Source organism: Lissotriton vulgaris, chromosome 1_1 (assembly GCF_964263255.1).
Source record: "Lissotriton vulgaris chromosome 1_1, aLisVul1.2, whole genome shotgun sequence".
NCBI classification, from domain to species: Eukaryota; Metazoa; Chordata; class Amphibia; order Caudata; family Salamandridae; genus Lissotriton; species Lissotriton vulgaris.
This window is the reverse complement of record NC_141685.1, coordinates 934,948,150-934,961,373: the sequence shown is the minus strand read 5'-3', so window position 1 is coordinate 934,961,373 and position 13,224 is coordinate 934,948,150. Positions and strand designations below refer to the sequence as shown.

Here is a 13,224-nt window from a genome sequence, read left to right as displayed (position 1 = left end):
ATTGCGGCAGTGCAAAGTTTATGCAAGATGGCACCAGGGACTTTTTGGGGGCATTTCAATGGAAGTTCAGTACCCCAGTACTGCACTAAGGCCAGCATTACGAGATCTGCTGTAATACTGAAACAACAACACTGCACCCAGAATTACCATTACAGATGATTTGGCCATGAGGAACTTGTTCAGAAACTGCATCGCTTACTGGATGTTTGACCATATTCTGAACTCTTTTGAGCGGACATATTCCACTGGGTTTTGATTGGCCAATATAGGTCTGTGAGGGTACAGTCTTGCGACATTTCTCATAAAACAGATTGGGTGGAAATGTGCATTTCTGCTCACATCGGGATCACAGGCAATCAGTTAACAACAGCCCTAGGCTTAAGAGTACATTTTTTTTTTTTTAAACTTGTATTAATTCAGTAATCGCACAGTGTAAAATACCACAGAATGGAACATACAGTAAGCAGTAGCACAACAGGGAGTAAATTATAACCTGATACAGCCAGCATTATACAAGAAGAATACATTCTGGTGATCCACTGTTGTAGACCATGGCTCTCTTCATCAGGCAGTCTTGGGAAACCCCAACCATATGCAATAAAATCACAACTGGCGCAGTGCAGGTGCATAGTATTGCGAGAATATCATGCTGTAGCGGGATAGGAAGCAAACAATGCATGAATTTAAAGAATAAACCCCTCCAAACAATAATGCAATAACTAACAGTAGTGGCAGTAGCACACCAACAAGTGTTTGTCCTTCCAGGGCAGTCGTACATATGGCAGGAGGGCAGAATCAGGGACACAGGAGGGGGGGGGGGGGGGGGGGGTGGGGGAGGGGGGGGAGGCTTGGCTCTCCGGGAGGCAGGAGCCAGATGGCCAAGGAGATTCAGAGCCCACCCACCGAAAACTACTGTACTCCCACTGACACACAGCCCCTGCAGCAACTACAGAGATAGAACTATTCCCAATCAGACTCTGCCTATGGATATACAATTATAGACACTCACACACTCCCCCCTCATCTGTCCATTCACACATCCACACAACCCCTAACACTCAGACTCAGCTACACACTGTTCAGCGATCTAGGGAATCCGCCATTGAGGCCCCCGGGTGCACAGCCTACTCTGTGACCTGTGAACGCCCAGAGGGTGCAGCTTGCTGCGTCTCCTCGGCTACCAGTCCTTCCAGCATATCACCCATATCTCCAGCTCCTTCTATGCGCTCTCATCAGTGTGGACACATTTTAGCTGTCGCTCCTCCGCCATACTCCACTCACGCAAGTCTGCTCTCAATCTGACCAACTGTGGGGGGGGAGTGACGCGTCCAACGTATTGTAATGTGATGCATGGCCAGCACCAGTCCCAGCAAGACGAATTTATGTTGCACTTGTGTCATCGTTGTTGGGGTCTGTAGTACGCCCAACAGGCAGTACTTGACTAAGGACTCGATCTGGACTGGACTCGCAGGACCTCCCACTGCTCGCGCAACACCCCATGCCTATAAACTTGCAGCCTCGCACAGTCCCAAGTCATAACAAGTCGGCCTGGAGCGCGCCTTGGAAGAGACGTGCGAGGGCAGGAGCGTGACGCCGCAAGCGTGCACGTTGGCGTTCCCTGCGGCTCGCGCGCTCACAGACCGGTGTCTGTTCGTGCACCGGTCTGTACCACTTGGGGAGGCAAGATAACGACAATAAGGCTCGCTAGCAGCAGCGCTTCGCGCTGCAACGCCAGGCGAGCCCTAAAAATGAAGTAAGTGGAAGCATAAGCCTCGTAAAAGAGTCCTTATAGAACTGAAACTTTCCGTTACAGTAGCTAGGACATTTTTCATTACATGTTATGATAAGGATATACGCTGAAAAGCCATGATGTAGAGTGATTGTAACAGTGTGCGAAGGAATTAGATACAAGCAACAATACGCGAAACAACATTCATGCCATGACAGTAGAACACATGGTACATGGCTGTGGGAAAAGAGCACATAATAACTGTATATGTGGTGAATACACGGGCCAGGCTTATGCTCAGTTACAGTACAAGTCAACGCTGACAACATTAATACAGAGACCAATGCTTTTTTCACACAGGCGCATGGTGCTTTTCAGGAATCTCAGATCCCTGCAGTAGGCTACAGCACATATTCCTGATCTAACAGTAGAAATCCTGTCAAACTACACTGAAAACAAGTACTGTGAGTGACCAGAATCCTTTGGTCTGGAGCACAGTGCTGACAGTAACACAAATGCTCCTATATACACAGGAACAATACCTGAAGCTGTCCTAGAGATCATGGGGGCTGGTTTATGATGAATAGTAAATCTAAAGATTTGTAGGTGTCATACCAGTGTTCAAATGAAACCCCACTGACCCATGTATGTTAGAGTGCAGTGCTCTTTAGTGATTCCTGAAATCTACAACACAGTATTTGTAAGCAACTATAGAGCACAATAGCTCCACAGACCCTTGTACACTGGTTCACGCTGATTAGCATCACAACTCCAGGGAACCTCCGAGATTCCTTATGAACTACAACACAGTGACCCTACAAAGCACTGCACACTGCAGGATAGTAGCCCACAGTGTTGTCAGAGATCTAGTACAAACTGGAGTGCAGCGTTCCCCACTGAACCTAGGCAGCCTGGCATGCTGGAGCTCTGTGCTCCTCAGTTTCCCCAGACATCTTTTCAGACTAGCGGCCCAGTTACCTGCAACACGGCGTTGATCAGCAACAAGTCATCTGCGGGCTTCCATCTGCCTAGGTCTTTGGTCACCTGCAGAGGCTGTTTACTCTTCTTGATACGTTTGGTGAGGCTGGGACTGGGAGCAGGAGAAGGGGTCACAGGTGTCGTAACAGACTTCAAGACCTATTTTGTGAGTAAAACAGCTGTTAAGGCAACAGTCACCTAGCCATATATCACCTTCAAGACAACCCTCAACCCTGCCCAGCCTGTTTAGCGATCTCCAGGCGATACTATGGGGCCAAAAAAAAGAAAAAATACCCCATGGCCATCACCTGACACCTTATGTAGAAATATTCAACACCACCCAAAGATTCACACCCATATATACAGCCCCCTTCTGTCTGCATACAAACAATGGTGCAAAATGAGCGCTGCAGCCATGGCTTGATGAGGATGCATGCAAAGTGCATAAAGAGTACTGTGGGCTTTAGTGCTAGTCTATTAAAATTGTACATGTGGCACTAGAATATTAGTTGACAGTTACTGTCTTGTGCTAATTGGCTACCTAACATAATACTGAAATTACTGTATGCTGCTCTCAAGTTATACGTGTATATAAATCAGGAGTGGCATCTAATGCTTGTCTTGGAGGGGCACATTTTCTGGGATACGAGCATCATTCAAAATTGAGGAATTTAAGCTCCACGTGTATTTTTTCATTTGGAAATATCAAAGGGTTTTATCTCAGAATACAGTGTGGGAAATATTGATGTGCCAAAATACCAGTCTAAATAGCAAGAATTAGAATATAGACAATGTAAAAAAAAACACATCTATATTATATATGAATATATTCACTGAAAAAACCAAAGGTTTCAGGGGTGTTATATGGTTAGTAGGATATTTCATGCGTACAAAACCATTGAAATTCCTCCTTTATAGTTAGTTCTACATAAAAAAAAGAACAATGGATTAAATCCAGATCTCTTGACTGGGGAAGAGTGGTTGAAAACTTTCATCACTCCCACCATTAGCTTGTTGTGTTTGCTATGTTCGCCCCTAAGTGACAAAGAGTATGCCCTGACGTGGGTCCCCTGCTCGTTGTGCCACTGGATTCAAGTTAGGGTGGCTGAGGAGGGGTGATACCCTGAGATCGGACCCAAGATGCTTGCTTCCGGTCCAGAGAGGACCTGGCCTGGGAGTTCGGGCTGGACTGCTCCCATAAGGAGCAGGGTTAAGAATGATTTGCATATGGCTGGATCCAAACTGAGGTGGCATAGTGAGCGAAAGATAATAATTTTCCTCTTTTTAGGCTCTCAAAAAAGGACAGGCTTCATTTTGGGAAGAGGAAGGGGTGGGAGCACACTGCTTCACCTCCCAGTACAGTTTGCCCATTTTGGTTAATGCAGTTCATGGTACACGCTTACTTCAAATTTCACTGGAGTATTCCACCAAAGTTGGTGCAGGTTAGTGCTGTAAATCTGTAGACACGTGTTTCTGGATATCATCCATCATCAGTACAGATAAAAACGAATTTTATTTGGGGTTGCTGAGCAGGCTGTCACACTCTTTTCAGGCCTCTGTGACTCAGTGTGCTCCCAACCCCCATTCTGTTTAAGAGGCTACCTTGAGGCAGCAAGTTGAAAAGCTTTGTAGATGCACCTGTGTGCCTATGAGTGGTAGTGTGACCTGAGAGGAACTAGGCAGCATTTCCAGCAACCTCAGATGAGTTTGAACTGTGCACTGCATTTACTAGTATGCAAAGGGGTGAACTGCGCTGGGACTGTGAGGCAGTGTGCTCCCAACCCACATTTTGTTTAAAAGGCTCCCTTGAGCCAGCAAGCTGACTAGCTTTGGAGATGCAACTGTGTGCCTGTGAGTGGTACTGTGACCTGAGAGGAACTAGGCAGCATTTTCTGCAACCCAAGATGATTTTTCTTTGCTCTCGAATACTACTGCTCTCTACTGATGACATGCTCAACCCAGAAGCACGTGTCTAGAGATATACAGCAATGTCTGCCCCAACTTTTGTGAAAAACTCCGGCTATTTTTTAAGTAAGTTTGAACTGTGTACTGCATTTACCAGGATGCAAAGGGGCGAACTGTGCTGGAACTGTGAGGCAGTGTGCTCCCAACCCCCATTCTGTTCATTTTGGGAAGAGCAAGGGGAGGCTCAAGGAGTATACACTGAGATCTATGTCCTAGAATTAAGCATGAAGCTCGCAACCTAGACACCTTGAGAAAAGCAGAACCCGAAGGCAGTCGGGCCGAAGCACTAATATGCCTGTGGAGGCCACCGAGCTGTTTGCCAGGGCTGGTTTCAGCAGCTTTTGTTACAGGGAGCCGATATTATAGCTATGCTGCAAAACCGGCCCCGGTAACAAAAACGACCCCCAGGGGTCGAAAACTAGCCCCCACACTGGCGGTCAAACGGGGAAACTCCCAGTGCCTTTTACAGCCAGTCCGGGCCTGTGCACATTACCCTTCATCTGCCCCCACCCCAATCAAGAACATCCCATGACTGTTCTCCTCACCTTTTTCTTCTCGCTAGATGAGGGCTCGCTGCCAGAGCAGCGTCCTGGCTCTATGCCACTGCCCACGCTGGGAACCTTGGCTCGGCTTGTGGATTTTGCCAGGCTGCTCTCAACCAGTTCGTCATCAAACTTTTTCCGCTTGATGAATCTAAAGAAAAGAAATGGTTGGGAAAAGATAGGAGTTTGGGATGAAAGTACAAGAGCTATCAAAGACACGCTGCAGAAGCAACAATGAGTGAAAAACAGTAGAGGCAGGCTTCGAAGAGAGTATACAACAGACTTACAATGAAACATCACAATGAGTGATATCAAGCAAAAGACAGCAAGAGAGAGGTGAGAAAGGAGACAGAGACAAAGAAACACTAAGTGCACATAATAACGTTCATACAAACAGAAGGAAAAGACTTAGAAAAACGTGACGGGTGGAAATCTAGTAAGGTAGATAGCAGCATAAGAGAAGAGGGGGGCATAGTCCTAGCCCAGATTGGAGGAGTACCCTCATCTTCAAGATGGAGGGAACTGAAAAGTGCGCTTCGCCTCCTCCACCATAGAAGTTGGAGTTGGCAAAGGTGGGCACACCTCTTATCTTTTTTAAGTTTTCATATCGGTTTTCCTGCCAAAGTGGGGATGTAAACCGGAGGCTGCCATCTGCTGCTAGCAGCAGAGGCTGGTGGTCGCATTACAAAGGCAGCAGGCTTTTGAAGCTTCCCCTCTGAGCATTTGACCATCCTGGGGGGGTAGGTGTGCCCCAATTAGTGGCTTTCTTTCCCGGACGGTTTTCTCAAACTTTCACTCAAGTACACGATGAGAGGGAGTGCTCCATAGGGAGGGAGGTTGGCGGATAAAGTAAGAGGTGAGGGATTGAAGGAAGGAGTGAAGTGGGGGGGGATGAGGGGCAGGGGTTACTAGCAGGCTAAACAATAGAAACCATCTACCAGTAGGGGTACTCACCAGTGTTCCTCCCTTAATAAACCATTAACAGTAACAGTTGCTATATAGAATTCAGTGAGATTCAGGGATTTGGCTTTAGGAAGTAAGATTTTTTACATTTTTAATAAAAAATTAAGATTGGATTGTACAGGGTCAATCTTGTGATAATCGCACCAAGCCACAAACGTGTCCTATCGCCTGGCGTAAATGCACCACCTCAGAATGTAATCACCATTAATGGTCCACCTCTCACCAACTGCTAAGCTTGTTCTTGCTGGCATTCATAGACATTGCTATATGGTTTCCAATCTGGAAGGTGCACAGACGCTCCAAACTAATTCCAGAGGCACAGATGCCCAGTTTGTAGCAATACCATATGTTGGTGGTATGGTAGTGGTGTTGTCTGGGAGAAGCTGCAGCTGCGTCCATTTGATGGACGGTAGGATGGCTTTCAAGGCGAAGCGAATGGCTTGCAACTAGAGGCAAACTGACTTTTGATTTCCGCTTCCACCAGACCAGTCCGCAGATCTTCACCTCCATCAGATGACCTCTCCAATGCATCAGTGACGCACTGATCCCCACAGTCAGCTCTAAATTGGGAAGGGACAGAGGCCTGCAGTTGTTCCAACTGCAATAGAGGAGGCACCACTTCAGATCGTGTGTAGTCTTCTTCAAATTTTGAATGGTAGTTGATGGTTGTCCTTGATGCTACACCCACTATGGCGGCACATTCCATTGCAGAGCCCACCATATGCCACCTGGCATAGTCAACAAGGAGGAAGCAGGAAGCTAAAAGGCCAAGAAGGCTCAGAACTGCTCTCACAAAGATCAAAGACAGAGGCTGAAATATTAGGAACATAGCCTAAATGCCCGGCTCTCGTTGAAACGGAGTGAAGGCTCTTAACTATACCGTGCCCAGGACCTCTCCAGTGAAAGGCAGCCTCTACAAAGGAGTAAAGAGCACCTTTGGGTTGATCGTAAAACCAAACGATGTCAGAAGGCTCCCCGCCTGGAGGTGGTTATCACTGACTATGGCTAACCTGCCTTCAAGAGCCAGTCATTGAGGTAGGGTAAAACTGGTATCTCTGACCTTGGAAAATGGGAGGCAACCACCACCATCACTTTTGTGAACACCCGAGGGGCATTAGTAAGGCCACAAGGGAGCTTGCTAAATGGAAAATGCTCCTGATCAATTTCATCTGTGGGACTGCAGAATCAGTATAAGAAAATATTAATCCTGCAGGTTCAAGGAGACAATCCAGTCGCTTGGGTCCAGGGAAGACAAGCTGTGGGCCAGTAAGAGCCTTTTAAATTGGCCATTCCACAGGAAGACATTCAGAGATTGAAGGTCTAAAATGGGTTAAAGGCCTCTATCTTTCTTCAGCACAAGGAAACAGCAAGAGTAGCTATCTGGTGCCGTCTGACCACCTGCCTATTCACCAGTGGGCAAGAACATGGTTTTGAGCAGGAGCCCATTAAGGTATCAGGGAGGGTCCAATTGAAAGGGAGCAAGGGTTAAGAGGAGGCTGGCCTACAAATTTCTTTAAGGTCATTAGTTTTGGTCTTAATAGAGGGTAGTTGTAGGTCCAAGACCTCTGCTGCTCATCAGACTACTCCTGCAAACGACACACTCTGTTCTGCTGGTGGTCCAGGTGGCTAATTCAACCCTGTATCTGGGAAGCATTAAGGCCACTAACCTCTTGTAAGCCCATGTGAAAATTATCATAATGAGGGAGTAGATCATCCACCATCACCATTCATCTCTGGGTGGATACAAGCTTTGGTCGAAATCAGGCAAAAGTACAGAAGAGACTTTGATGGTGTGTCCACGCTAGTAGAAGCACTGAATCAGAGTCAGACTGTATGGTGACTGGTAATGCTGTAGTAATTTCATAGCGCAGCATCAGTCTGGTTGAGCTCAAGTCATTTCGGGTTCATACATAATCAGCATCGGATCCTCCTCCTGCACCAGTCGTGTAGGCAAAGGCAACAACGAGAGAGACCAGCATATGTAATGGATCTGGGATGGAAGTATGTACATGAGTGGGCAGGGGGCCCATAATGGGCTGAAGGGGGGAATCAGGCGGCACCCATGACAGATCTCCCAGCAGTAACCTAAGTGGCAGCCACTGTAGATCCTTGCGGTCAAAAGGCGCACCGGGGGAGCCGGAAGAACACCAAATATCTGCAGTATGGCCTCTTTAAAGGTGTCAATTTGCTGCAGATTCGCTAATGTAACAGGACATTCTGAGCACACCAATATCAATTGAGGAATCAGCTTTGCACTGAGAGACCAGGAGAGGGAACATTTGACATTGTGAAGCTCTCTCACCTTCTGTATACATAAAGAGTGGCAGGATGGAGTGGAGTTCCGCATCACTTTATTGTGATTGGACTTTGAATGTAAAGCGGACCTCTCTCTGGAGCTTGAGCGAATCCGCGACCATGACTTCAAGCAATAGCAGGACCAAAGGTGACAAAAGCTTTGCTTCTCACCTTTGGATGCATAAGGGAACACCTATCACACAACTTTGAGTCAAGTCCCGAGCTAAAACACCAGAGCCTCTCCTTGTGCAGGTCCATGACAGACATCTGCTTTTTACAGTCCAAGTATGGTTTGTAGCCTTAGGAGGGAATATCGTTCCTTAGTATACTGGAATTTGTTTTTCCAGGATTCATTAGAAGGCCAATGACACTGGGAAAGGGGGCTCCAGCCGTGCGCTCTGGAAAGAGGTGCCATTGGAACGCATGGGTGGCACTTATATGCAGCTCCTATTCATCACTTCCAGGGCGGTATGGAGTAAACACAAAGCCTCACAGCGCACCCAGGAGGCATGCAGGAAATAAACTAAAGTAAAGTTTTCCAGACCAAGCACGGTGTCAGGGGAGTATTCTAAGGTAAGGAATCTGCAGTTAGAACTATGCATTAGATATCACTAGTGAAGCAGAGCAATATGTATTCAAAATTGTGAGCACTGACAATAAGACAGTGCAAATTTCGAGCACTTTGCAATCAGAATGGTGCAAATGTCGTTTTTTTCTGCCTGAAACAAAGAGGATTGATTCAGGCTAATCACATCTAAATGTTGAATGCACCTAGGAATCTTCATCCATGTTCACCTGATTGCTAGGCAATGCTTATAAGACGTGAAACGGGGGCATCCTCATCCATATCCCTCTGGTTGCCGAAACATAGGAAATGGGAGGACAGGTGGGGATAGCTACTCGGTACAAAGTAAAGTGGTATAGAGAGATTGGATAAAGTTGCCCTTAGTCCTCAACAGAGCTCTAGAATTTCAGACAGGATCCAAAACAAGGCACTACACACTTGATTTTCCAAGGACACAAAACAAGACTGCAAACCGTCTCAGTCTCTTTTTCTCTCATACAATAAGCCCCCCTCTAACTATATCCTCTGGAGGTTGTCTCCACTCCAGGACTACAGGAATAAAGGCCTCTCCACCAGTGACACCACCCCCTGCTTGCTATCTTATGGTTGGCGCCCCACCTAACCAGTATCTAGTCTATACACAAAATGCTGCGTGAAAACACAGAGTATCTCATTGCATTTATATTGTCAAGTCACAGTGAGAAAAACAGAAGGCAAACCAAAAACGCTGAGCAACTCAGGGTTGTACAGCTCTTCCAAGCCAAGAATGGAATTCAACCACTACTGCCTATCACGCAGTAAATCTACTCTCAATACTGGTATACATCACCTCTGTCGCTACATGCTCATTTTCTTGTCCCACAAGTATTCATATAACCCTTACAATCAGATAATTTGCCCATGCCAGTCTCTCTGTGCCCCAAGGTAGGTGTCAATCTGTTCAAGCAGTGATGTATGATCAGTGCTAGTATTAGAGCACTATCAGTCCCATTGCCGGTGTGCTACTATTCCCTAAGTGGAGCACCTCCATCCCAATCGTCATTCATTTCCTGTTCAAGTCTTGAAACATTTGATGTTCTAATGCAGGCGTAATGATTTATCATTTTCTGTAAATTCCATATATTGATTTATGCGGGAGCAATGCTACCAACCGACACAGTGGTTCAATGTGTGATCGCTCATCAAAGAAATATGCAATGATAGTTTACAATTTTGAATTTAGGCAACAGACTCATCCTCCTATTCTTTAAAGGTCGGAAAACTGAGTAATATTAAATGGAGTACTAATAATTTACTATAAAAACAGCACAAGTGCAATAGAAAGCCGACACACAAAAAACAATTTACTAAGTAAGTGTAAGCCCCGATCAAGTAGGCCTCTATCAGATACATTGTTAGTGTCCACCATTTAAGCACCCTTTTCATTGTCTAGTTGTTGCTTTGGCAATGTTTCGTCCTTGTGTGCATCTTATGAGTAGGTTTGAGTGGCATTTGTCTCTACACCTGTGTAGGAAGCTGGCTCTGTATATACTATACCCAAGTAAGATATAGTGTGCACAGAGTCCAGTGGGTCCCCAAAGGTATACACCAGTAAAAATAGATATCACCTTACTCTCTATTTGTAGTAGTGTGGGCGAGCAGTAAAGCTTTATCAGAGGGCAGGGTTAAGCATTTATTGTACACAGTCAGGCAAGAAACGATGTTACACACTCAAAGACTGAACTCAGACCAATTGTTTATATCAAAAATATTTCTTTGTTGTATTTTATTTTTTAGAAGCAAGACTTGGTACAGGTAAGTGGAATTGTACTTTCCAAGACAGATTGACCAACTAACAAGTTAGATGGATAATAACTTTTCTTACAGGTTTGAAAAATATGCAAAAATATTACTTTTAGATTACTTTTGATTCCTTTCTAGATTAATTTTTCTACTCCGTGTGATATGCTAGATATCACACTGGGACATTTCCTAGCTAAAAGGGGAGTATAACAGTTTTAATAAAAATACACTTTCTTAGGTTCCCTTACAAACACCCTCAACACATAAAAGGTTTGTCTGAGGAAAACAGTTCATGCAATCCTATGAAAAAAAATAAAGTTATCGGTTTGCAGGTAAGCAATCGGTCTTTAGTGTTGAGTTTCTAGGGTTAGAACAACGGTTCCCCCAGGCTCAAGGATGCAGAGTGCTGAGGCCTAATGTTAGCCTATTGGGCTAGGGGGGCTGTCGGCTGCTCTCGGGCAGGCCATAAGGTTGAGGGAGCACAGCTCCTGGGGTGAAGGTCAAGGAAAAGGGGATCCAAGTTAGCACACAAGGTGCACCCACAGCGGCACTGGGGCAGCCAGGTGCTGAATCGACATCGGGTGCCCTATTATTTTCAATGGGGATGCTCCGGTCAAAAGAAACACTGCAGGCACAGCACAAAGACTTTCTGGAGGCGACCACTGGTTGGAGAGGTAAGTTGGGATGCTGGGGGCTGCCTGGACACTGTCGGTTGGGCTATCGAAGGCCGTGGGGTGTCAGGTTAAGGAGTGTCTTGAGGTGTCAGGTTTTCCTTACCAGCTCTGGTCTCGGGGATCTTCTAGATAGAGGCTTCAGGCGTCGTCAGGGGGCTTGAGGCAGGTCTGGGATCACTAGATCCCAAGTCAGGATTACGCAGGAGACCTCCTTGTGGTGTTGGGCCACTCAAACTCAGGCCGTGGGCGTCAGGTGCAGAGGGGTGCAGACTCAACCCGAGCCAGAGTCTGGTTTCTTGAGCAAGTACTGTGCTCAGCTCACAGGAGACAATGTCTTTGTAGGGTAGGGAGCGAAGGTCCTCTGGGTTTTGGGGGGCTGCTGGCTGCAGGACATCCTTGGATTACGCTGGAACAGGTTGAGGTCGGGACAAGCCGGTAGAGTTAAGGCTCTAGTCAGTTGGTGTCCACCTCCTCTTCCTTCAGCAGGGCTCTTCGGTACTACTTCTTTCTTGTCTCAGGAAGCAAGGTTCAGGGCTGCCACTAAATACTAAGTTTAGGGGCGTTTTAGGTAGGTACAGGTTGCGACCAATGGGTCACTTCCTTGGGGGCACACCCCCCTATTATGCCACCCTCCAGGGGGAGGGGGGCATAAGCCTCACTCTGCTTGGCGGGGTCCCCATCTTCAAAATGGCAGAGACAGAGTTGTGATTCGCCTCCCCTCCCCCACCTGAGGGGTTGGGTTGGCAAAGATGGGCATACCAATCCTCTTATCTTGGTTTTCCTGCCGATTCTCCCTCCAAAGTGGGGGTCAGAACCGGTGGGGGCCAGTTTGCTGGGAGCAGCGAACGGCTGGATCAGTTCATAAAGTCGGCAAGCCTTTAAAGCTTCCTCTTTGTGGACTCTGCCCGTACTGCGGTAGAAGGCTTTGCACCGTGACCCAGGATGTGCTTTGTTTCAGAGCCCATAGAGAGGAAAGCTCCCGACCCACGGGTCCAGAAACATGTCCGGTGGCGGAAGCGGACAAGCAGCTACTCAGCCAGGGCACTAGAGTTAGGTCGTTTTTCAGGGGGCATCTCGAAGATGCCCTCTGAGTGCATTTGGCATTATATCCCACACTGGCATCAGTGTGGGTTTAATGTGCTGAAAAGTTTGATACCAAAATTGCCAGGTTTCGGGAAAGCCATTATATTATGGTGCTGTGGCGTTTGTAATGACAAACTCCAAGACCATATACTCTTTATGGCTTCACTGCACTTATAATGTCTATGAATTGACTTGGACACTGCAGGGGTACAAGGCTCATGCACCTGCATCCTCACCAGTGGTATAGTGCACCCTGCTAGAGGGGTGGCTTAACTATACCATAGGTCGTGGGTTGTAGGCATGGCACACAGGGATGTGTGCCTTGTAGACTCTTCACTTTGTTCTGCATAAAAACACGCAGCCTACAATGGCAGTGTGTGTGTGTGTGTTAAGGTACAGGCCCTCTAAGGGTGGCACAATATGTGCTGCAGTCCTTAGAGGCCTTCTCTGGTCACAGTGGACTTCGTACCCATGGTACCTTTTACAAGGGACTTCCATGTGGCCAGAGAGTTGCCAATTGGGTTTGCAACAGTAAATTTTGGGAAATAACATAGGCCCTGGGTACCTGGCTGGCAGGAACCCAGTGCACACTTAGTCAAAAAGCATCAACATCAGGCAATATGTGGGGGCAAACATGCAAAAAGGGGC

The 13,224-nt window shown here is 46.8% G+C and overlaps 1 protein-coding gene across 1 annotated transcript in view; it reads right to left on the bottom strand.

The window, feature by feature from the left end:
* MCRS1 (microspherule protein 1) overlaps nt 1-13,224 on the bottom strand; it is a 329,302-nt gene that overhangs the window by 236,665 nt on the left and 79,413 nt on the right. Inside the window, exons 4-5 of the mRNA XM_086959133.1 lie at nt 5,218-5,365; nt 2,708-2,866 (exon numbers count right to left, since the gene is read on the bottom strand). Of these exons, the coding sequence (XP_086815259.1) occupies nt 2,708-2,866; nt 5,218-5,365 (307 nt within the window). The remainder of the gene's footprint in view (nt 1-2,707; nt 2,867-5,217; nt 5,366-13,224) is intronic.